General features: G+C 40.4%; 1 protein-coding gene across 10 annotated transcripts in view; it reads right to left on the bottom strand.

Moving 5' to 3' along the window:
* Window positions 1-25,424, bottom strand: part of dmd (dystrophin) — a 1,939,431-nt gene that overhangs the window by 1,181,525 nt on the left and 732,482 nt on the right. For all 10 annotated transcript variants that reach the window (XM_059968142.1, XM_059968139.1, XM_059968147.1 and 7 more), the window contains one exon: window positions 13,768-13,947. In XM_059968142.1, the coding sequence (XP_059824125.1) occupies window positions 13,768-13,947 (180 nt within the window). The remainder of the gene's footprint in view (window positions 1-13,767; window positions 13,948-25,424) is intronic.

Below are 25,424 nucleotides of genomic sequence, written 5' to 3'. Positions count from 1 at the left end.
GGCAGCATCTATGGAAAAGCGTACAGTCAACGCTTTGAGCTGAGACCCTTCATCAGGACATGGCTGCTGCAATGCTGCATTAAAAGTGCCTATAAAAAGTATTCACCCCTCCCCCTGGAAGTTTTCATGTTTTGTTTTACAGCATTGAATCATAGTGGATTTAATTTGGCTATTTTGACACTGCTCACAGAAAATGGCTCTTTCCTGTCAAAGTGAAAACAAATCTCTACAAAGTGATCCAAACTGATTACAATAATAAAACACAAAATAATTGATTGCATAAGTATTCACCCCTTCAAGTCAGTATTTAGTAGGTGCACCTTTGGCAGCAATTGCAGCCTTGGATTTTACAGTGTGGATAGGTCTCTATCAGCTTTGCACATCTGAACAATGCAATTTTCGCCAATCTTCCTTACAAAACCATTCAAACTCTGTCAGATTGCATGGGGATCGTGAGTGAACACCCCTTTTCAAGTCCAGCCACAAATTCTCAAATGGATTGAGGTCTGGACTCTTACTTGGCCACTCCAGGACATTAACTTTGTTGTTTTTAAGCCATTCCTTGTAGTTTTGGCTTTATGCCTAGGGTCACTGTCTTGCTGGAAAGCAAATCTTCTCCCAAGTCACAGTTCTCTTGCAGACTGCAACAGGTTTTCCTCCTGGATTTCTCAGTACTTTGCTGCATTCATTTTACCTTCTATCTTCACAAGCCTTCCACGGCTTGCTGCAGTGAAGCATCCCAACAACATGATGTAGCCACCACCATGCTTCACAGTAGAGATGATGTGCAGTGTTTGGCTTACACCAAACACAGCATTTAGTGCAATGGACAAAAAGTTCAATCTTGGGTTTCATCAGACCACAGAACCTTATTCTAGCTGACTTCAAAGTCTTCCAGATGACTTCTGGCAAACTCTAGCCGAGATTTCATGTGAGTTTTTTTTTCCAACAGTGGCTTTCCCTTTACCCCTCTCCCATAAAGCTGCGACTGGTGAAGCATCCGGGCAACATTTGTTGTATGTGCAGTCCCTCCCATCTCAGCCACTGAAGCTAGTAACTCTTGCAGAATTGTTAATAGATCTCTCGGTGCCCGCCCTCACTTGTCCTCTTCTTGCAGGGTCACTCAGTTTTTGGGGACAACTTGCTCTAGGCAGATTTACAGCTGTGCCCTATTCTTTCTATTTCTTGATGATTGACTCCAAGGGATATTCAGTTACTTGGAAATTTTGTTGTATCCATCTCCTGACGTGCTTTTCAATAACCTCTTCACAGAGTTGTTTGGAGTGTCCTTTTATCTCTTTGGTGTAGTTTCTCCCCAGGATACCGACTCACCCGCAGCTGGACTTCCAGGTGCAGTTGTATTTTTACCACATTCAATTGAAACACCCTGACTGCACTCGGTGATCTGCATTTAACTAATTATGTGACTTCTAAAACCAACTGGTTGCACCAGTGATGATTGGTGGGTCATATTAAAGGGGGTGAAAACTTCTGCAATGTAGAGATCTGTTTTCATTTTGACACCACAAGAGTCTTTTTCTGTTGATTAGTGTGTCAAAAAAGCCAAATTAAATCCACTCTGATGCAATGTTGTAAAACAATAAAACATTAAAATTTCCGGGAGGCAAGGATGAATACTTTTTAATAGGCACTGTATACCAGCTTGTACTACACTGAAAAACCTGAATTTTTAATAAAAGCAATGCCTGAATGACTATAGCTTCTTTGGCTACAGTCTTTGCAGACAGAAACATATTGAAAGCTCAATACTAAATCCCGGCACTCATTGACCTTTGATCTTCAAATGCTTAACTGAACTTCAATTTATACCTTAGGGTTAATGCCATTCACCAAAAAGTGTAGGGATGAAGGAATCAGTAGCTAGTTCAAAAGCAAAATAGGCGAACAGAGTGAGTATTTATTACCCAGAGAAACTAAAATTCAAATATTTCATTTTGATTAAAAAAAGTCATTACAAGAGAAATAGGTACTTGAGTTTGGTTGATGAATAATGACGAATATGTGGCAAACTGTATAAATAATCTAGGTTCCAAACAATTCCCATTTCATAGAGTAAGTATTCCTCTGATACATAGTTCATGCACACTAATTAATTTTTAATCAATTCACCTACGCAACAAATATAATAGTAAAATGGATGTTACTTCCAGCTTGCATATGAGCACTGGAACAAGGCATTTGTAATTTGACAAAAAGTTTCATTTTTGGTTTGTTTATGCTCTTGGACTCACTAAACAATCCCCAAGGAAACAGCAGCAATAGTGGTATTTGATATCTGATCTGTATGGCTTTCCCTATTAATATGAGAATCTCACCCCTAACTCACAAGCTGTGAACTCCTCAAGTGGAACAAGTGAAGCTCACACTTCAGGTGCTGTCATGTGACTGCCTCAGGGCCCAAGTTGAGATTTTTGTTATGATTATTTGTGGTTCCTGTACCATACAGCATCTCTCTCTTGAGTATGCACATTTCCTACCATGTGACAGCTTTGGAGGAAGAGAAAGGTGCAATTCCTTATATTGAATGCAGTAAATCACCCATATTCTCAGATGCCTTCTGATGGAAAATTGCCTCAAGTCAGAACACACTGGAGATGCTTGGCAGGAATATAAGCTTCCCAAAGTGAAAGTAATGCCAGTCGACATTTTAAGGCACAAGACATTATTTAACTGCCTTCAACTTCTTTTGATTGAACAGTCTGTCAAAAATGACCAGGCAAAATTTCTCTTCCAAAATAAATCAGGTAAATTTTCCTGACTTAGACAGAATACTGCTACTCCAGCAATTCACAATTTTGAGAGGGCTCGACTCTATTATTACATGTCCTAAAATGGTTGCCAATTTAGTCATAAAGCTACAGTACTGTGCAACGGTCTTAGTTAGGCACCCTAGGTTTTTTATATAATGTTTGTTTTAGGTGCTTATTTTTTTGTCTTCTGTATTAGGGGGAAGGTAGGAAAGAGCAAATTTTAGATTTCTAAACACTCTTTTTCCAAAAATATAAATGCATTTTATTAAAAAACAGTATCACATTATTTATAGACCACTTTTCAAGTAAAAACTTGAACAGTGCATGATTAAGCAAAGATAACAAACAAGTTACTAATGATCAATGACAATGATTGAATGAACTAAAATGATTAACTGAAACAGAAACGGGTGTAGAAGAAATCAAACTAGGAGAAAGTGAGGATGTGACAGTTTAGTCTTCAAGTCATCAATTCTTACACTACAGCAAGTATGAGCATAGCAACAAGACACAAGGTGGTCATCCTGCATAAACAAAGTCTCTGCCAAGCAGAAATTTCACAGCAGATAGGAGTTTCAAGATGTGCTGAAGAAGCTCTAAGAAAAAGGCGAGGTTGAGAACCAGAAACACAGTGTTCAGCCACAGATACTGAGAGCAGCAGATGAGAGATAAATCTGACTTTCATTCTAAATCAAACAAAGTCCAGCGCTGCTATCAGCTCTGAACTCACAGAAATCACTGGAACCCAATACACCCCTGTACAATTTGGAAAAGTTTTGCCAGAAGTGGTCTTCATGAAAGAGATGTTGTCAAAAAGCTTCTCTGAAGTGGAAACAAAGCCAAGAGACTCACCTAAAACACAAGGACTGGGGTCTTGAACAATGCTAGAAAATGTTCTGGATTGACAAGACAAAATTTGAAAATTTTGGCTCAGACAGCAGGCAGTTTGTCTGCAGAAGAGCTGGCGAACACCACATGAATAAGTGTATACACCCAAGAGTGAAGAGTGGTGCGGAGGCTCCCTGCAGATCTGAAGCTACGTTTCTGCAAATGGAGTTTGTGATCTGGACAGAATTAATGGAACCCTCAATTCTGAGAAGTACAAGCAGATTCTCACCCATCACGCAATACCATCAGGTCGGTGTTTGATCAGTCCCAACTTCATTCTGCAGCAGGACAATGACCCCGAACACACAGCCAAGATCATAAAAAACTATCTTTATGAACCATCTTCAGTGAAAAGGACAAGGGGTTCTGCAATAGATGATGTGGCGCCACAGAGCCCTGATCTCAGCATCATAGAGGCTGAATGGGATTACCTGGAGAGACAGAAGCAAGCAAGACAGCCAGCGTCTGGAGAAGAACTGTGGCTAGTTCTCCAAGATGCTTGCACAAACTACCAGCTGATTTTCTTATAAAACTGCACAATAGTGTACTTAAGAGAACTGAAGCAGTTTTAAAGGCCAAGGGTGGTCACACCAAATATCAATATGATTTAGTTTTTTATTGTTTATTGCTCTTTATATAAATTTCTTTATGTTTAGAAATATCTCACTTTCTTATTTTTATCATCTTCACTTTACAGAAATATATTTACATGCGCCCAAGACTTTTGCACAGTACTGTCTACAGCACAGAATGAGGCTCATTCGCCCAGTTCATCTGATCACAATGTCTATCTAAGCAAGTCTCATTTGCCTGTCCTTGGTTTTTATCTCTCATCCCTTCCCCATCCATGTACTATTAAGAAGTATTTTAAACATTGTAGTTGTGCCCATCTCTTCAGCTTCTTTTGGCAGTTTGTTCCATATACTAACACACCCTTTAAAGAAAATATTCCCCTCATGTCCTTTTTAAATTTTTCCCCTCCCACCTTAAATCTATGCCTTCTAGTTTTAGACTCTGCTACCCTGGGAGCAAAACTTTAACGATCCACCATCACACTCTTTAAATTCTTAAACTCTTTAAACCTGCAGCTCACTATGCTCCATGGGAGGGAAAAAAACTCCCAGCCTATCTAACCTTCCCTTTTACATGGATCAGAAATATTTTAAAACTAATACAAACTAAATCAAATTTTCATTGAAATATTTTTAATATATTAAACTAAATTCACTCTTAAATTTAAATTACATACAAGTAATTTAATACAAAGTAAAAACAAATCTGACAAACTAGAAGCATTCTACCTCATCTTTCCCTTAACTTTTAGCAGCACAATGAAAGAACTTGAGGAAACTCACCTTATGGAGGATGAAAAAGAAGCCCAAGTGATCAGGATTCTCCCTGCTAGCAGGAGACAACCAGAATGTTGGGACTTCCCACATCTATGTCAGAGTCCTGAAACCTACACGTGCTTGCCTTGGAAATTTCAACAGTTCTGCTTGGAGCTGCCAGCAAGATCCAGCAAAATCTGGAACAATGGCACAGAGACAAACTGACTCTTCTAACAGATGCCACTATCATTGGTGGGGCTGGCATAGACTCAGTTGACTGAAATGTCCACTTTCTATATCATATTGGACATCAAACTATGTGGAGCCCAAATTAATTAATTCTCAGTCATAATAATGAATTTTACTCACTCTCTTTTTTTCCTTCTCAATTCAACAAAATATACATCTAGAAGATACATCCTTTAACATAACCTCCATGACCTCCAAAATTGTAGCTAACCTATTTGTTCCTCTTCCTCTTGTATTACTGTGCATTCCATCACCTGCCATCACTCTAAATTCCGCTCTAATCTTTCACACTCAGAAGTTATCCTTTATCCTTGCTTTTCATGATGTTGCAAATTTCACAATTACTATTTGCATTTCCAAATTACTTACACGGCATTCTCAGTAAATCCAAGAATTATAAAAGAATCAATCAAAGATGGTACCCAGCAGGGTGGACAACTAACCAATATGCAAAAGACAACAAACTGTGCAAATACAAAAAGAGATAATAATAAATATAGTGTCATCAAGAACATGAGATGAAGAGTTATTGAAAGTGAGTCTATAGGTTGTGGGATCAGATCAGTGAAAGTGAAGGTGAAAGAAGTTAGCCCTTCTCATTGAAGAACCCGATGGTTGAGGGGTAATAACTGTTCCTGATCCTGGTCGTGGGAGTCATGAGGCTCCTGTACCTTCTTCTTAATGGCAGCAGCAAGAAGAGAGCATGACCTTGGAGGTTTTTGTATTTACTGAGTATGCCCGTGAGAAAACAAATCTCAGAGCTGTACATGGCGACATAAATGTACTTCGATAATACATTTGCATTGCCCTTTAATTTTTGATCCATACAAAATTCAATCAATGAATTAAAAGCATCCTTAACCCCTTTGAGCCTTCTAATTTTGATCTCTGAACAATCTTTAAAATATCTTTATCTGTTTTATTTTCTATCACACTATCATAATTATTCATTATTCAAGCAAGTCAAATGCTTGGACAGTGCACTGTCCATCACCTTGTTTCCAGTAATCAAACAATGTTTAATGTAGAGGCTATTTATTATCCAGAAGGGCAAACATCTCTGCCATCATCGAGCCTTGTCTTCTGAATTTTATGGTTTTCTCTTGTTTTCAGATCACAGACCTTGCTCTGGTCAGCTTGGGTAAAGAAAGAACGCTTTACTGCCTTGAACAGGTTTAACTTCCATCTTCCTTCTTCTGATGCTCTGATTAGTTACAGTTAAACAAATGAATTACTTACTCAGCACCATTCCCCCTTCTTGGAGATCTGACCATTTTTCTTCTATTATATGCTTCTGTCATTTAAAAGATGCAGTAATTAAATCTGAAATACTGGTGCAAGTATATCAAACCAATATTATTACTTTATATCTTCTGGATTGATGATTAGAATTCCTAAACATCAATTTTCCTCATAAACAAGCTCTGACTTCTCAATTAAAAACAGAAATGATGGAAACATAAAGCAAATTATATAGCATCTGTGGAGGTAGAGAAAGTTGATCTTTCAGATTGACCTTTCCTAAGAACTTCTGACTTTGTGGCTACACCTTTCGTATCCTCTTTCAGATTTCTTTGTCAAAAATTTTCTCCCTGCTATTCCTCTTCTCCATCATCTAAATCACAAGTAGAAAATGCTACCAAAGGAGCAAATGGAAGCAAGGCCAGAAACTCCTCGTGTCAAGATGGTGCTGTGTATGACAGCCATGTTGTGAAGGCCAATATTGGCACGGTATCAAATTAGAAGCTTGTGTGTACAAAGTCGCAAAGACTAGAGGGAGACTGGAGGATTGGGAAAACTTTAAAAAGCAACAGAGAACAACTAAACAAGAAATAAGGAAAGGGAATATAGAGTATGAAAGTAAATTAGCACAAAATATAAAAACATAGCAAAAGTTTTTCATAAATATATAAAGTGGAAGAGGGTGGCTGAAGTCAATGTAGATCCCTTGGAAGACAAGAAGGGGTAATTGATATTGGGGGATAAGGAAATGGTTGATGCATTGAACGACTATTTTGTGTCGGTCTTCACGGTGGAGGACATGTCTAATATGTCAAAGGAAGATGTTATGGACGAAATGGGAGGTGAAGACCTCAATAAAATCACTGTCACTAAAGAGATAGTAATGGCAAACTAGAGGGCCTGAAGGTAGATAAGTCCACTGGTCCTGATGGCTTGCATCCCAGGGTGCTGAAGGAATTGGCAGAGGTTATAGTAGACACATTGGTAATCATTTATCAAAATTCTCTAGTCTCTGGGCAAGTCCCGGCGGATTGGAAGACAGCAAATGTCATACCACTTTTTAAAAAAGGATGCAGGCAAAAGATGGGAAACTATAGGCCAGTTAGCTTAACATATGTAGTCGGGAAAATGCTTGAAGCTGTCATTGAGGAAGAAATAGCGAAACATTTAGAAAGGAGTGGTTCCATTCCATTCCTGGTTGACAAACTTACTGGAATTCTTAATGAGTGCAGCAGATAGAGGGGAACTGGTGGATGTCGTATACTTGGATTTCCAGAAGGTGTTCGATAAGGTGCTGCACAAGGGACTTATAAATAAGACACACATGTATGGAGTCGTAAGAAGTGCATTGGCATGGATAGTGGATTGGTTAACCAAACGAAAGCAGAGAGTTGGTATAAATGGGTGTTTCTCCGGTTGGCAGTCGGTGGTGAGTGGGGTGCCGCAGGCTTCGGTGCTGGGCCCACAGCTGTTTACCATTTACATTGATGATTTGGAAGAGGGGACTGACGGTAGGTAGCAAAATTTGCTGATGTCACTAAACTGTGGAAAAGCAAACTGTACAGAGGATGTGCAGAGTCTGCAGAGGGATTACAGATAGGTTAAGTGAGTGGGCCAAGGTCTGGCAGATGGAATACGACATTGATAAATGTGAGATAATTCACTTTGGGAGGAATAATAGAAGAGCAGATTATTATTTAAATGGTGAAAGATTGCAGCATATTGTTGTGCACGGGGACTTGGGAGTGCTTGTTCATGAATTGCAAAAAGTTGGCTTGCAGGCACAACAGGTTATTAAGAAGGTAAATGGAATGTTGGCCTTCATTGCTAGAGGGATTGAATTCAAGAGTAGGGAGGTCATGCTGCAACTATACAGGGTACTGGTGAGGCTGCACTTGGAGTACTGTGTGCAGTTCTGGTCTCCATACCTGAGGAAGGATATACTGGCTTTGGAAGCTGTGCAGAGGAGGTTCATCAGGTTGATTCCAGGAATGAAGAGGTTAACCTATGAGGAGAGATTGAGTCACCTGGGACTATACTCTCTGGAATTCAGAAGAATGAGAGGGGATCTTGTAGAAACATATAAAATTTTGGAAGGGGTAGATAAGATAGAAATAGGAAAGTTGTTTCCATTGGTAGGTGAGACTAAAAATAGGGGACATTGCCACAATATTCGGGGAGAAGATTTAGGATGGAGATGAGGAGAAACTGTTTTTCCCAGAGAGTGGTGAATCTGTGGAATTCTGTGCCCAGGGAATCAGTTGAAGCTTCTTCACTAAATATATTTAAGATACAGTTAGATAGGTTTTTACATAGTAAGGGAATTAAGGGTTATGGGGAAAAGGCAGGTAGATGGAGCTGAATTTACGGACAGATCAGCTATAATCTTATTGAATGGTGGGGCAGGCTTGATGGACTGGATGGCCTACTCCTGCTCCTATTTCTTATGTTCTTATGTAATTTTCTGCTTACCTCTCTCTTCTCTTTCTGCACTTTTCTTACAAGAAGCTGAAAGTCACAAGAGGTATGATCGATTGACTCTTTTGAACACTTGGAAGATGGCATTCAACCATAACTGCCACCTTTCTACCACTGGGACCCCCTGCTCATACAGACCACAGAAGGTTCATTCACCACTCCAGCATTACTAAGGAAGCATTGCCGAAGGTGAGGAAGAAGAGCCGGCCTCTTAGTTGGGTTAAGATGGCATGAAAATCGGCTACCGCTCCCTAGCATACTCCTGGCCAACGTACAGTCCCTGGACAACAAGTTGTGTGAGCTGAGAGGCAGCATATCCTACCAATGGGAAACAAAGCTCTGTAACCTCTTGTGCTTTACTAAAATCTGGTTGTCGGAGAAAATACCAGATCTTGTATTCTGAGCTAACAGAACTAAAGACATCTCTGCGAAAAGTAAAGGGAAGTGAAAGAAGCATATTTCATGGTGAACAAAGGTTGGTGCGACCCAGGTAGTGCTCACTCCCTCAAACCATTTTGCTCCCTGGATTTGGAGTATTTTATGCTGCTATGTTGACATTTCTGGCTGTCTAGAGAAATCAAGTCTGTTATTACTACAGCTGTGTACATCCCACCATAGGCCGATACCAATCTGTCTCTTAACAAACTTTGCAAAATCATCAATCTCCGTGAAACCGCACACCCAGAGGCTGCTTTCATCATCACTGGAGACTTTAACCAAACATCACTGACCAGAGCTTACCCAACGTTCTGCCAACACATCAAGTTGAGCACACAGGGAGGAAGCAGACTTGACCACTGCTACTCTCCCTTCCACAACGCCTACAAAGCACTTCTCCAGCCTCCGTTTGGAAAGTCTGAGAAATCCTCCGATTGCTCCTTTCTGCCCAAAGGCAGAAATTGAAGCAGGAAGCGGCCATACTGAAAACTATCCACTGCTGGTCCAACCAATCAGACTCGATGTTACAAAACTGCTTTGACGGCATCACCTGAGAGGTATTTCAAGCTGAGAACATCCCTGAATACATGGAGGTGGTCACAAGCTTCATTCGGAAGTGCATTAAAGATATTGTTCCCCCAAGAATCAGTCCAGGTCTAACCAAACCAGAAACTTCCGATGAATATTTCAGTGTATGTTGTTTTTCAGCTCAACGGATAAAGCTTTCACCTCTGAAGACAAACAGGAGCTCAAGAGCTGCCACTATGATTTACGTAGAGCCATTAAGGTGGCAAAACGGCAACACAGACAGAATCCAGTCACAACTTTGTGACAATGATACACACAGCGTACGGCAAGGACTGCACACCATCGCGGCCTTCAAGAGGAAACGCAGCAGTACAGCCAAAATTGCCACCTCATTCCTGCTAAACTTTTTTATGCTCGATTCGAGGTTGATAGGACTGAACCCATGAGGAGCATTGCCGACAAGATCTGCACCTTGGTCATCCCTGCGGCTGAGGTACGTTGAACATTCCAACCTGTCAACAGCCGTAAGGCAGCAGGGACAGACGACATCCCAGGGCGCATTGTTAAAGTGTTTATCTCTCCCTCTCCCTGTGCGTAGTACCCTCCTGTTTCAAATTGTCCATTAATGTCCTTGTACCTGAGAAAACCAGGGTAGCATATCTGAACGACTGGCATCCTGTCACACTCACCTCAGTTATAAGTAAATGCTTTGAGAGGCTGGTTAAAGTCTACAGCTGCAGCATGCTACCACTCACACTGGACCCCCCACAATTTGACTACCAACGGAACTGGTCCACCAATGACACCACAGTCACAGCTCTACACACCGTCCTCACTCACCTGGAGAAGAGAGATGCATATGTTAGAATGCGGTTCCTAGACTACAGTTCAGCATTCAAAGCTATAAGTTCCTTCCAGACTTCACAGGAAGCTCAGAGATTTCAGCCTGCACCCCATCTTGTGTAGCTGAATTCTAGACTTCCTATCGGATCACCGACAGGTGGTAACGATGGGCTCCCTCATCTCTACTCCTCTGACCTTCAACACAACACAGAAGCCCACCAAGGTTGTGTTCTGAATCCCCTTCTCTATTCCGTTTACACCCATGACTGTACTGCCACACAACTCCAATCTGCTGCTCAAATTCACAGATGACATGACTTTATTCAGCCTTATTTCTGGTAGTAATGAGACAGCCTACAGAGGAGAGGTCGACACCCTGACACAGTTGTGCCAGGATAACTCTCCCTCAATGTCCAAAAAACAAAAGAGCTAACTGTGGATCACAGGAGGAATGGAGACAGGCTTGCCCCGATCAACGTCAGTGGGTCTGCAGTTGAGAGGGTGAGTAGTTTCAGTATGCACATCACCGATGATCTCACTTGGACAGTACACATCAGTTCTGTGGCATGAAAAGCACAAGAGCATCTCTTCCAACTCAGGCAACTGAAGAAATTTGGCATCAGCACCCAAATCCTCGATACCTTCTACAGGGGCACCATTGCGAGGATCCTGACTAGCTGTTTCGCCACCTGGTATGGGAACTGCACCGGCCTTGATCACTGGGCACTATAGAGAGAGTGGTACAGACAGCCCAGCACATCTATGGATGTGAAATTCCCTCCATTTATAGCAGCAGGTGCAGAACGAAGGCTTGGGAGATCATCAGGGACACCAGTCACCCTCAACTATAAACTGTTTCAGCTGTTTCCATATGACAAACGTACCGCAGCATTAAAATCAAGACCAGCAGGCATGGGACAGCTTCTTTCTACAAGCCATTAGACTTCCAAATTCATAAGTTTGTACACTGCTATGGAGTCATAACGCAAAGATTTTTACCCCCTCACATTGTCGGATGGACATAATTCTAATTCTAAATTCTAAACTTGATCGTCCATTCCAGAAAAAAGCTTTCATGTGTGAATTAAAAATGTCATAATTGTGCAGAACATTACTGTCCACTGATTTTTTTTGCTTCAAGCTTACTGCTGAAGCAGACTTCAATTAACTGAGTACTAAATGCAATTAATGCTATTTGATAATTCCCTTACATTTTTATACGCACAAAATAAATCTGAATGCAGCTTCTTGCAACACTTGTGTAGTGCTAGTCCTATCTCGTGTGACTGGTCGCTTTACTCTTTATGAGAAAATCAAATTACATAATACTACATTTAATGCTTGTAAGCCATCAGAACCTCTAGGTGTTGGAAGGAGGCAGTGAATAGAAAACACGCACTTCTGCAGTTAAGTTTTGGTTATAAAAAAATAGCAATTTATACAAGATATTTACATGAACATGAACAATTCCAAATTCCAACAATCTGTTTAGGTTCCAAATCTCAGATATCAAAGAAAACCAAATTCCTTTTTAGTTAGAATCAGTGAGATTCATAAGAATAACCTTTAATACTTCAATTTCTCCAACTAATTAAATCTAGCATTATTCCTTATTTAAAGGCATACAGACTAACATTTGCCTTTCTATTTATCCCTAGTTAGTTAGGAAACTAATTGAATTCCTAGTTTCTATACCTCATTCAGAATCTTATCAAAGTCTTTGCAAAAATATTCAGTTCTTGCACAAAATAAAATTCAGGTCCTTCAAATGAAAAATAAATGGATACATCCAACCATATTTAATCCTTGACATCTTGAAGCATTCTGTTCCCACGCTGGTTCTTTGATCTTGGATGTTACTGTTTCTTGCTTCATTGAAAGAAATGATGGGTCATCCACGGGAAGTCGATTCACAATACTCGCACAAAAAAACAGATCAAATAGCTTGATTTAACAGAACTAATTACCAGTTACACAGTCGAGATCTTGGATACTACTCTCTGCCGATATTGTCTCGCTACAGCTGATGCGCATCATAGCCATAGCTTCAATATATCTTTTATCAATATCATCTCTCCTCCAGGGGCTTCACCCTGAGGATTTCCAGTAAGTAGGGTAGAGATACTAACAACTAACTCCACTTTTAACAGTTTTTATCTTCAGTTAGCTTCTGTCACTTGTCCACGTCTGCCTCAACCACACCTTGATCTCACATAGCTATTTTTTTCCAAGTTCTCTTTTTCTGAAATTTGGTAAACCTTGGTTTCATCCCTTCACAGGTGGAGCTTTCTAACATTACATAGAAACACAGAAAACACACAGCACAATACAGGCCCTTCGGCCCAGAAAGCTGTGCCGAACATGTCTTTACCTTAGAAATCACCAAGGGTTACCCATAGCCCTCTATTTTTTTGAGCTCCATGTACCTATCCAGGAGTCTCTTAAACCACCACACACTTATCTGGGTTGAACTCCATCTGCCACTTCTCAGTCTAGTTTGGCATCCTATCATTGTCCTGCTGTAACCTCTGACAGCCCGCCACACTATCCACAACACCTCCAACCTTTGTGTCATCCCTCCACTTCCTCATCCAGGTCATTTATAAAAATCACAAAGAGTAGGGGTCCCAGAACAGATCCCCGAGGCACACCACACATCACCGACCTCCAAGCAGAGTATGACCCGTCTACAACCACTCTTTGTCTTCCATGGGCAAGCCAGTTCTGGATCCACCAAGGCATGTCCCCTTGGATCCCATGCCTCCTTACTTTCGCAATAAGCCTTGCATCTTAAACATTTTTGTGTTTAATTAACCGGGGATACATTGTACTGCAAATCTAAAAGCAAGCTCTGCACCAGGAATTGAAATAACTTGAGCTGCAAGGAAACTACTTCGTACATAGTAAGATGGAAGCTAGTCTAGTTTCATGCTCCACACTTGTTGAACAACAGTAAGAAATATATTTAATGAATATATGGTTATTAAATATTGATAACTTACCTCCTTCGAACCATTCTCCAGTTTCTGCACAAGATCATCCCAACGTTGAGCGAGTTCATCAAGCCTTGCCTTAACCTTCTGAGCCACAGCCTTATTTTGTAGAGAGGCAAGAAGATCCTGACTGAGGGCACAAAGCTTGTCCATTGTCTGCCGTTTCTGCTCCAGCTCGCCCTTTAGCATCTGGTGATTACGAAAAAAAGCAACTGAAAAAGGCAGTTAACAAATAAATGGATCAGAGATACACAATTCACACACTAATGTACGAGCAGTTGAAATACTGCATTTCTCTCATTCTCAGGAACAAGTCAGGGAAAAGCGTTTCTCCAGTAGCCTTTCATCTCTCACAAAGCATAAATATTTGATAAAATTAATATGCAAATATTTAATTGAACTATCTATCCTTATTTCAGTTGAGAGTTAATAACTTTTATATAAAAAAAACATTCAGTACCTCCTATACACAATAAGCTGGTCACTGACTGTATACCCACGGTTTTCTGCTGCTACAGTCCATCCACTTCAAGATTTGGTGCATTGTGCATCCAGTGATGCTCTTCTGCACACCATTGTTGTAACACTTGGTCATTTGAGTTACTCTTGTCTTCCTGTCAGCTTGAAGCATTCTCCTCTGACAGTACTCATTAACAAGGCTTTTTCACCCACACAACTGCCACTCACTGGATGTTTTGTTTCTTTTTAGCACCATTCACTGTTGTTGTGAAAATCCCAGAAGATACTCAAACCATCCTGCCTGGCACCAACAATTATTCCATGGTCAAAGTTACTTACATCATATTTCTTCTTCATTCTGATATTTGGTCGGATTCCCTTGACCATGTCTACATGCTTATACGCATTGAATTACTGTACTTATTTGATGGATTAGATATTTGCATTAACAAGCAGGTGTAATAGTGTACTTAAAGTGTCATTGAGTTTATTTATGTACACCTTGGTAGTATTCTGAATGTTTGGCCAACTTATTTCTATCTTTCAGGGTATTAAACTGTTAGTTTACCTGTAAAGCAAGCACATGGTACCTCACATTGTCAAACATCTCTGCTGAAGTAAATGGGATCTACAAAACTGACTGCTCAGATGTGGTCAAAACTTGGCAACTCTCCTAGTTCTCTCAAAGTTTTAAACCACTGCCTCTGCACACCCCCATGAGAAATATGCTTCACCCAAGGTCCACCAGTTCATGGCACATTAGCAGGTTCAAGGCTCTGCATGTGACCAGGTCATTCTCTGCAAATCATTGTGTGATCTCAGATCACCAGAATAGCAACACAATAAAAAGAAGCGTGAAGATAACTCAATATTTAAGGAAACGTATTGAGAAAGGTGGAAAGAGAAAATGGAGAGCTCAGTAGATAGGAAGCTGGTTGGGATTTGGTCAGAGGTGAGAGAGGAGTGCAGATAATGGAGATATTGTGAGGAAAGGAAGAAGATGGAATGATAGTCACTTGGAGGTCAGTAACTTTAGAGTGAAGTTGAGAAGAATTTATTAGGAACAGCAGGAATAAAATCTCCATAGATCCAAGATTTCCACTGATTCGAGAATATCTTAACTGATTGAGCTTCAGAATTTTTCACTCAAATGACATTTAAAGCAGCCTTGCTTCATCAACATATGCTACTGATCCAGATGGATGCCTTCGTACTTTGTCTGATTTTATTAGGGAACTAAAAGCAGGAAAAGACTATATAATTGCAACTAAAGTGAAAGATATCAATTGTCATCTTCTCCGGAAAGGTGTCAAATCAAATAGAGATAACAGTAAATAACATTACTTAATTTGTGAGAAATGAAGATGTTTTAATTGAGCTCCATGCTCGGTGAAACAGAGATTTCCATTTGCGCTTACTAACTTAATATGTAGTATGTAAATTGGCTTATTATTATCACAGGTTCAGTGAAAATTTTGTCTGGCATACCATTCATACAGATCAATTCATTACAACTATGCACTGAGCCAGTAAAAGTAAAAACAATGACAGTGTAAAAAAGTGTTACAACGAGAGAGAACATGCAGTACAGGTGAACAATAAGGTGGAAGGTAAAAATGAGATTGATTGTGAAGTTAAAAGTTTGTTTTATCAGACAAGGGAACCTTTCAATAGTCTTATAACAACGTGATAGAAGCTGTTTTAAAATCTGGTCCTTACACACTATTCTATGGGAGGTGGGAGGAAAGAATACCCAGGGTGGGTGGAGTCTTTGAATACGTTGGGTGCTTTACTGAGACAGTAAGAGGGGAAGACAGAGCCCATGGTGGAGTGGCTGTTGTTTGTGATGTGTTGAGCTCTGTCCATAACTCTCTGCAGTTTTTTGAAGTCACAGGCAGAGTAGGTGCATTTGGATAGGATCCTTTCAATGGTGCGTCAATAATTAGTTGGTGAAGGTCAATAGGGTCTCATGCCAAACTTATTTAGCTTCTAAGCAAGCAGAGGGACTGGTGTGCCTTCTTAGCAATGGCATCTATGTGGTTGGATCAGGAAACACTATGGGTGATGTTCACTCCTCAGAACTTGAAGCACTCAACCTTGGCAACATTGATGCAGACAACAGGATGTGCATTGCCACCTCCCTAAGGTGAATTATCAGATCTTTGGTTTTACTACCATTGAGGGAAAGGTTGCTGGCATGATACCATGTCACTCGGCTCTCCATGTCCTTTCTGTACTCTGACTCTTCATTATTTGAAATAGCGCCCACTACAGTAGTATCATCTGCAAACAGATGTTAGAACAGAATCTGGCCACATGGTTGTGACTGTATAGGAAGTAGAGTGAGTCACTGAGGAAGTAGTGTTGTGGAGGGTAATCAAAGCAGAGGTGTTGACCATTATCATTACTGATTGTGATCTGTTGGTCTGGAAGTCAAAGGTCCAGTTGCAAAGAGAGTTGTTGAGTCCCAGGTCTCAGAGTTTGGAGATAAGTTGGCTTACAACTACTGTATCGAAGGAAGACCTGTAGTCAATAAACAATGGTCTAACACGGGTGTCATTACTGTCCAGATACTCCAGAGATGAGTATCGGGCCAGGGAGATGGTGCCTGATGCATACCTGTTTTGATGGTAGGCAAATTGCAGAAGGTCGAGGTTGTCAGGGAGGCTGGAGATAACATCTACCATGACAAGCATCTCTAAGCACTTCATGATGGTGAACATCAGAACCATCAAGGAGTGATTAAAACATGTTACTTTGTTGTTCTGAGACACTAGGATGACAGTGGCCTTCTGAAAGTAAGTGGGAACCAGAACACCACAACCAGAGGGTCCGAGCAGGATGTGAGACAGAGCGAGGGACACTATCCAGACTCACTATCTGGAAGAGTGACATGATGTCAGCAACTGTGATTGTGGGTTTAGGCGTACTGAAGGTTCTTGAGGTGCTTGATGACATTCTTATCCCCTTAGGTTCAAAATGAGCATAGAATGTGTTAAACTCATTGAGAAGGCATGTGCTGTTTTCAGTAACAATGCTCGACTTCAATTTGGAGCCCATTATAGCAGGTAAGCTCTGCCACAACTGATGGTTCATCACGGACTTGACCCCTTGACATTACTAATGGCTTTATGGAGATTGTATAACAATCTCTTGTACGGTTCAGGGCCTCTAGATTTGAGCGCCGCAGTCCTAGACTTCATGAGGGAGTAGTTCTCCTGGTTCATCCATGGGTTCCAATTTGTAAACATTTAGTTGTTCTTGTATGTTGCTCATCAAATGATTTTGTTGCATGGAGAGGGAAGCTGCAGATCAGGTAATCATTTTGAAGAATGCCTTCATTGGTCTGCAATCCAGGCTCAGGTACAATTATTTTATTTCTCTTCCCCAGCGGGACTTATTTCAGATAAAAAAAACACAGTACAGTTGGCCCTCCTTATCCACAAGGGATTGGTTCTGGGACCCCTCGCGGACACCAGAAAATGCAGATGCACAAGTCCCTTATTCAACCTGTCTCAATGCAGTGGACCTTAGGACCCAGCGGAACCCCAGACCTTATTTAACCTGTCTCAGTGCAGTGGATATTAGGACCCGGCGGCGAAGCTCTGAATCCACAATGTTTCTGTTCACGAAAGTAATCACGATCACAATTGAAAATAAAGTGAGAATAATAAAGCGATTGGAAAGAGGTGAAATGCCATCAGTCATTGGAAAAGCGTTAGGCTACAGTCAGTCAACGATCGGAACAATTTTAAAGGATAAGGTGAGAAGGGCACTGCCCTGATGGAAATCTCCAATTACTACTAAGCAATGCAGTGGTTTAATTATTGAGTTTTGGGTTTTTGATCCTCCACATCAACCCGGCACAGACGGAGAGCACGCTCAGGAACGATCTGTCACTGGATCGAACTTGGGAACTTCTGTTCCTGAGCCCAGCGCTGAAACATACGTTTTTAAAGTGTTTTATATGCACAAAAAGGTAAAATATATACTATATATTAAGACAAACGTTTGACTAATTGACACTAAATAATACCGGATGTACCTGTTCTGACTTACTTAGTAAGAGAACTACCATTTTTTTTCGATTCCTGATCCACGATAACCTACGCACGTCCTCACGTATACTTTAAATCATCTCTAAATTACTTATAATACCTAATACAATGTAAATCCTATGTAAAATAGTTGTTATACTGCATTAATTAGGGAAAAATGACAAGAAAAAAAATGTCTGTGCATGCTCGAACCACAAGTGCTGGAAGAGCACTTCCGGATTTTCTTGATTCGCGGTTGGTTGAATTCGTGCATGTGGAGCCTGTGGATAAGGAGGGCAGACTGTACATGGTTCAGACTGCTGTCAGACCAATCTTTTCATTACATCCAATTGTAAACCCACTTTGCCCCTATTTAATCACTCCTGCTGTCCAGTTTACCACAGAGCTTCCTTTAAGTTTTGCATCTCTCTTTATACTTTCCAGATTGCAGCTCTCCCTTGGAAGTTAAAAATTACATGATTCAGTTGTGTTTAAAGGCCACAGATCATTCTGTACCCCTCTAAAAAAGGTGCACCTGACCTGGTAAGTATTTGTGGTTGGTGTTGTATTTAGTTTTTGCATTACTCAGGAGGAACATTACCATCAGTCTACTATAACATCATGGAAAATCACCACTCAACCACGTATTTTAAAGTTCGATACTTGGCAGGAGGGTATCAAACTCATTACATCACTTAGAAGTTTTCTATTTGCAGTTAGAAGTCAGGGATCCCAGTTGGAATTGCACCTCCAGGCAGAACAGTGTTAAATGAACTCAGAAATGCATTGTATGGCAAAAAAAATTTGAAAGGCTAATGGTACTATTTTTCATCACAAAAGGGCTGGAATGTAAATGACAGAGAGTGCAAAACTTCATTAAGATTACATCTGGAATACTGTGTTCAGATCTGAATGATCGTCTTCAGTTTTGAAACAGTGTGGTGCCACTGTGGTTGAAAGATTAAATTAAGAAGAGAGGGTGCACAGTTCTAATCCATTGACTACATAAAAAAAAGTAATGATTTCATTGCTGTATTTAAAGAACTTGAATGGTAGGACGGGGGGAGGGGCAGGTGGAGAGTGGGGGAGGGCGGCTTGAGTGAGGGGCAGCATGTTGGGTGGTGTGGGCGGGCGGAAGGGGAGGGGTGGTAAGAGGGTTCAAGTGGGGAGGGGAGGGAGAGAGGGAGAGAAAGAAATGCTATCAACCGGCAGAGTGAGAATCCAAAATTAGTAGGTGTGATCACAGAAATAAAATAGAATGCTGAAGGGCAATGTCACGAAACTCTGCTTCACATAAAGGGTGGTAAGAATCATACCTCTTCCTAGAAATAAGATGTTTCCTTTCCATTGGATGCTAATCCTTTGAACAACAACTTTGACATTTTCAGATAGAGGAACAATAAAATCATGAGAAGTTGTGCATTTCCTGGAACAATGTGATGTTTTTGAATACATTTCTTGTGCATTTGTTTCATTTCTTTATATAAAAAACAAGTTTTTCAAACAGCTAGTAATTATTTTGATGAATGACTTTGCAAATCCATAAGAAAAACACTTTTGTTCAGAATGGATCATAATCTGACTCATTTATTTGTAATGCATTTTCTTTTACACATATTAGCATTTATAGGGTTGAAATGTAGGGTACTGAGGAAAAAAAGACCAATATTGAGGTGGATTCTGTTCTGCAAAACAGCTTATTGCAGGAGACTCATCATTCCTAATCATTTGAATATAATGGGGAAAAGCCAATTAGATCCTTTTGTGCTGTTGATTATGATGGTAAATGAGTCACTCAAGCAAGCAGCATTTTGAAAAAAAACAATTAAAAGATTTCACTCTAGTCTCATTTGGTGTCTTTGCCCTGGGTAAAACAAGAGAATACAGCTCATCTCAGGATATCCCTCAATTGTACCACTGTTCCTCACAAAATAATACTTTCACTGGGCACTGGAAATTACTGCTGAACTGGTTGGTGTTGAAGAAAAATTATCCTCATTTCTCTGTATTGGAAGTCCAGCGAGAACAAGAATGGCAAATGTATTGGTGAGAATGTTTTTCCGTTTGTTCAGCTAAAGTTTCTTGCTTTTGGCTTACATTTTGCCAAAGTAGGAACTGTTTGTGAATGATGTGTGTTTAACGTTCTCCTTCGCGTGTAACGAACGCCGAATTTAACGTCGAGATAAACCAGTTAATAAGAACCAGATCGCAGTAAGATTAACCATTTACTGTTCACTCTTCACATTAACATATGGTGAAAAAGCGTTGCTCTCACTGTGATTTCTAGTGCCTGCAAAACAACTTCTGCTCAGGTGAGCCTCGTGGTGAGCCCCCACCCTCGCGCTAATTTCAAACCGGTATTTTCCCACAAGACGCGGCGAAACCGGATGTGACGTCATCACATGCCGATATATTTTACATGCAATGAATATACTTTAAACACTTCTAATTCTAACTAGAAAATACTATTGAATGAATTACTAAGCGAAAATATTATAAACTAAATAACTGTCGTAAAGACAGCACAGTGTGTTTATAACTAACAATGCACATTAACCAACAGTTAATTAGAACAGATAACCCATGAATTGTGTGGGTTTTCACAAGTCACCAATTTGTACAGATCAGCTTTGCAAAATACATTTTATCTTTATTTTCCTTGCAACTTGAGTGAATTTGCTGAACTGCCACACACTACCTACAATATCTGCCACATATTTATCAAGTAATCAGTATATAAGCAGACTCTCACAATTCAATTGCTAATGATAACCAAGGAATGTCTCTGCCCCAAAAAGAAAATAATTAATAGTGGAAAATTTTAGCCATCAAGTGTTAAATTGTTGCTGAATTGTCCAGTTTAAGATGGCACTGGTGAAACACAGCAACACTTTACTGGCAGCAAACAAAACTAGTAACTGAAACAGGATCTGCGTATATGATGAATAAGCTCTTCTCAGGCTTCCAGCTGGGTAGAGATTTTGATTTTAACCAATGTTTCGATGACAAACTCTGCTACCTTCTTCAGGGATGATGCCTGGGCATGTCTAGTCTGATGGTATTTATACCCCTGTATTCCATCCCTCCTGATTAGTTAGGCATCATCCAATCAGATTTCTGCTCTCCCTCCTTGCTTACAATCAAATTCCAGTTCTTACTGAGAGCAAGACTTTCATCTTTGTTAAATAATTTTTCCTCTATTTTTATTTCAATGGATTCCTTTACCAGGCGGTCCCAAAAGCCATTGGTGTGGCACAGTAGTTTTGTGTTGAAGTCAATCCGATGGCCTTTGGGAATGCAGTGTCCTGCTACCGCCAATTTCTCCAGGTAACCCAAATGGATACATCTCCTAAGATCCTTGATGCGTGTTTCCTCTGCAGCACCCATCTAAGCAATATACGGTACTCCGCGTTTACAGGGATCCTGTAAACAGCAGCCAACCTGAGTCCCAGTTCATCTTTGACTTGCATAAGCTGTTGCTTCAGCTTCCTTATGGGTTTGTGGATAGTATTAATCCAGTATTTCTTCAGGATTCTGGCGATCCTTCCAGAAACCGTGGAAATATAAGGAAGACAGGTGGTATCAATGAGTTCCTCCTCTTTCTTAGGTTACCTGGTTTTTCTGTCAGCCGTTTTAAGGACCAGATTGATTTCCTTCAACTTCTAGCTATTCTGTAGGTGCATCATATGTAATCAACTTATTTCCTAGGGGAGACTCTTCAGGTCCGAAATAGTTTTTGCACAGTTAATCAAAGTAGAAAGAACTTCTCTACATTGGGGGGCATAATGGTGGCTGTTATTGTTGAGGTTCAAGTCTGTGTGAATGGGTTTCTGGTAGATGCCACATCTGAGGCTACCGTCTGGTTTGCATCGTAGTAGATTGTCCAGGAACATGAGGGAACCATTCTTCTCCATCTCTATTGTAAACTGAACATCGAGATGTATACTGTTCAGATGGTCGTGGAACTGTTGGAGTATTTGGAGTCCATGAGGCCACAGTACCGAAGTTGTCATCAACACATCTGAAGCAGTATTTTGGGCATATGAGTGATGAACCCAGAGCCCTCTCCTCAAAGTACTCCACGTAGAAATTAGCAATAGACAGCAAGAAGGGTGACCCCATGGCAACTCCGTCTGATTGTTCATAGTAGCTTCCCTTATAGAGGAAGTAAGTCAATGTAAGGTTAGTGGTACCCTTATCAGATCGCAGAAAGACAAAGCTGTCCTTAATGGGAACTTTCAAGAATGGTCAGTTTCGATATGGTGTCACTGTTCACGAGAGCTGCCAGGTTGAAAAAGTCAGCTACTGGCCAGACCAAAGTGGTTGGGCCCAGGCCCAGAATGTATCGAAGTGGCAGAGCCTGGCCCAAGAGTGATGAACCTCAGTGAGGTTTACTCATCTCTGTGCAGAACTGAGGCTGTAGTCTGAAACTAACAGGCTCCGGGATTGGCAGCAGTGATGACTGGCTTTCATGGCTGTGAACTTCATTTTGTTCTGACATGGAGAAAGCCTCTGTGTTGAGAAAACAGCAAGTCTAACTTTTCAAAAAATGTGGCAGACCTTTCTGGTTGCTAATCCATATGCTTTCTTCAGGTCAAATTCAGCAGAAAGTGCAAGCCATGTATTTGTTAAGGAACAGCCAGATCAAATTTAAAACGAAACGTAAGAATTTGCAGGTGCTGCAGTCTGGAGAAACAAACAAGATGCTGGAGGAACTTGAGATTGAGTTGTTATTTATACTTGCTATTTCCCCTCCACAATCGCATTCCTCATGCAGGGTCTCAACTCAAAATGTCAACAATCATACTTCCTAACCCACTGAATTCCTCCAGTAGTTTGTTTTTTGCTTCAACTCAAAGTTAGTAGGAGAACTGACTTCTTGACAAACTTGCTCCCTTTGAGGTTGAAGCATATACTGTAAACCACCATGATAAATCCTGATATCAGAGGTTGATGACTAAATGAAAATTCCTCAGAATCCACAGCGGAACAAGAATGGATCAAAAGTGCCTTCAAAGCAACCTTTGAAATAGTTCTCATAACAAAAAAGGGAGAGAGAAGAAAGAGAAGTGTGATGAAAGGAGAAGAAAGGCCAACCAGGTCCCTTTCTTTCATATCCACTCATGGATCAAGTAACCCATTTGCAGAATTCTTTGAGACAAGCACATCAACCTATGGTACATCATCTGATATGATTCATTTACAGAAGGCAGTGATCAGCCAGGACCATTTCAGAGAAAAGGCAGTGGTGACAATGATATGGCCATTCTCAGTCTTGAAAGTACATTAAAAAAGAGTATTTAGAGACATAAGTGAAAGCGCGCTGTACACTGAGAACCCACAACATACTGGCAAGATGCTTAAAGAACTGTATATTGTTTCATTCATTGGGCTTCAGAAACAATGGATTCACAGCTACGTGCAGAGTGCATCAAGGTTAAATCTAATGAATCACTTCTTGAGGTAAAATCAAAGAAGTTCTAGTGCACAAGGGAAGAGATTGAACTAGTGAGTGTGAGGAGAAAATTAATTATTAAATATAAAATACCAAATTGATACTGATAAAGAAGCTGGAACATTACCTAAAACATTACAGGATTAGAAAATAGTAAGATAACAGAAAACTGAATTAATAATAAACTCATTTCTGAAAAAGTAGCGAACATTTGAAAGAAGTCAACTGAAGTGGCTGGATCAAGGACATACAGAAAACTCGGAATGCAGCTGTGCGCCAATCTGGGTATGTCTGAGCACTCGCAGGATGACTGCTCTCATTTTCAGCAGATGAGGAATTTGACAGAAGCTTCCTTGATATTAACAGATGCTCCTTCGCATACTTAAATTGTTAAACCACCTACTGAAACTGTTAGCTTGTATTTTAACATGCTGTTTTACAGGGCCTAAAATCAGCATCAAACCTGGGAGTTCCTTTCCGAGCAGGCTGGTGATGATTTCAGAGAGAATGGACTGGTCATTAGCAAACATGCAGCAGCATCATGGTGTGAGACTGCAACACTGTCTTTGTGGTGAGTGCCATAAGAACATAGTTGCACAACACCTTTAATGCTGCAAGATTAACAAAGAGAAAAAATGACAAATTACAAAATAAAGGACTAATTCATTTGGCAGCATTGTTAAATTTGAGGATGTGCAGGAGTCTGGTGTTGGAGGAACAAGAATCTCAAAGGGCTAGTGAGCTTGAAGATTACAGAAAACAGGGCAGAAGTGACAACACAGGGTTTTGAGAAAAGTTGTATAGGTTCCAAAGTTAGGGAGATGTTTAACAAGATGGGCCAAAGATAATGGTGGAAAATAGAATGATATGCTAATGATAACCAGGGAATGTCTCTGCCCCATCAAGAAAATAATTATATCACATATATCACCAAGCTCTGGGTTCTTTTGAAGACTCTAACCTGAAGTTGCATGCTGACTTCAGATCTTTGTGGGAATAGGATCCGCTCTCAGGGTCTGACGAGTGGCCGTTATTTGGGTGGAGTTTCAAGATGGCGACGTAGACATCTGCCTTTTAGGCGCTCTTCATTTTTTAAGCTATAATCACCCTTTAATCAAATCTTTTCGTACTTAATTATATGGGTTGATATTTACGATTTATTTCTCTTTTTAAAAATAACACTGGATTTAATTTTTTCAAACTTAAAATGTCTGTACCTAAGAAATCGTCTAAAGACCCTATAACTCTCGATGCAATCTCCAGTCTTCTGGATACTAAACTTGCAAGTCTGGAAAACAAACTTACTGCGAAAATGTCGGAGTTTGAAGAAGTCGTTAAATCATTTGATATCAAGCTTCAATCGCAGGCAGCAGATATTGAATGCCATGAAGAAAAGTTTGCGGCTCTTGACAAGATAATTTGTGAAAAAATACGTACAATCGAAACTTTGGAGGAGAAGGTACGGTCGACCGCTAAAATAGTGGAGCAGTATAAGTTTAAAATCACCAATCTTGAAAACCGATCTCGCAGACAGAATTTGCGTATTATTGGATTTCCCGAAAATGTCGAGTCTGGTGACTTAACTGAATATTACTCTAATTTATTGTGGGAAATTTTTGGCGCGGACTCTTTGCGGGTTAAACCTACTATTGATCGTGCCCACAGAGTTTTGAGATTTTCGGCTGCGAAAGACAAGCCACGAGCTGTGATTGTCC

The sequence above is a fragment of the Hypanus sabinus genome, chromosome 4 (assembly GCF_030144855.1).
Source record: "Hypanus sabinus isolate sHypSab1 chromosome 4, sHypSab1.hap1, whole genome shotgun sequence".
Classification (NCBI taxonomy): Eukaryota; Metazoa; Chordata; class Chondrichthyes; order Myliobatiformes; family Dasyatidae; genus Hypanus; species Hypanus sabinus.
Note: the sequence above shows the minus strand (reverse complement) of the source record. Positions and strands in the feature narration are given on the sequence as shown.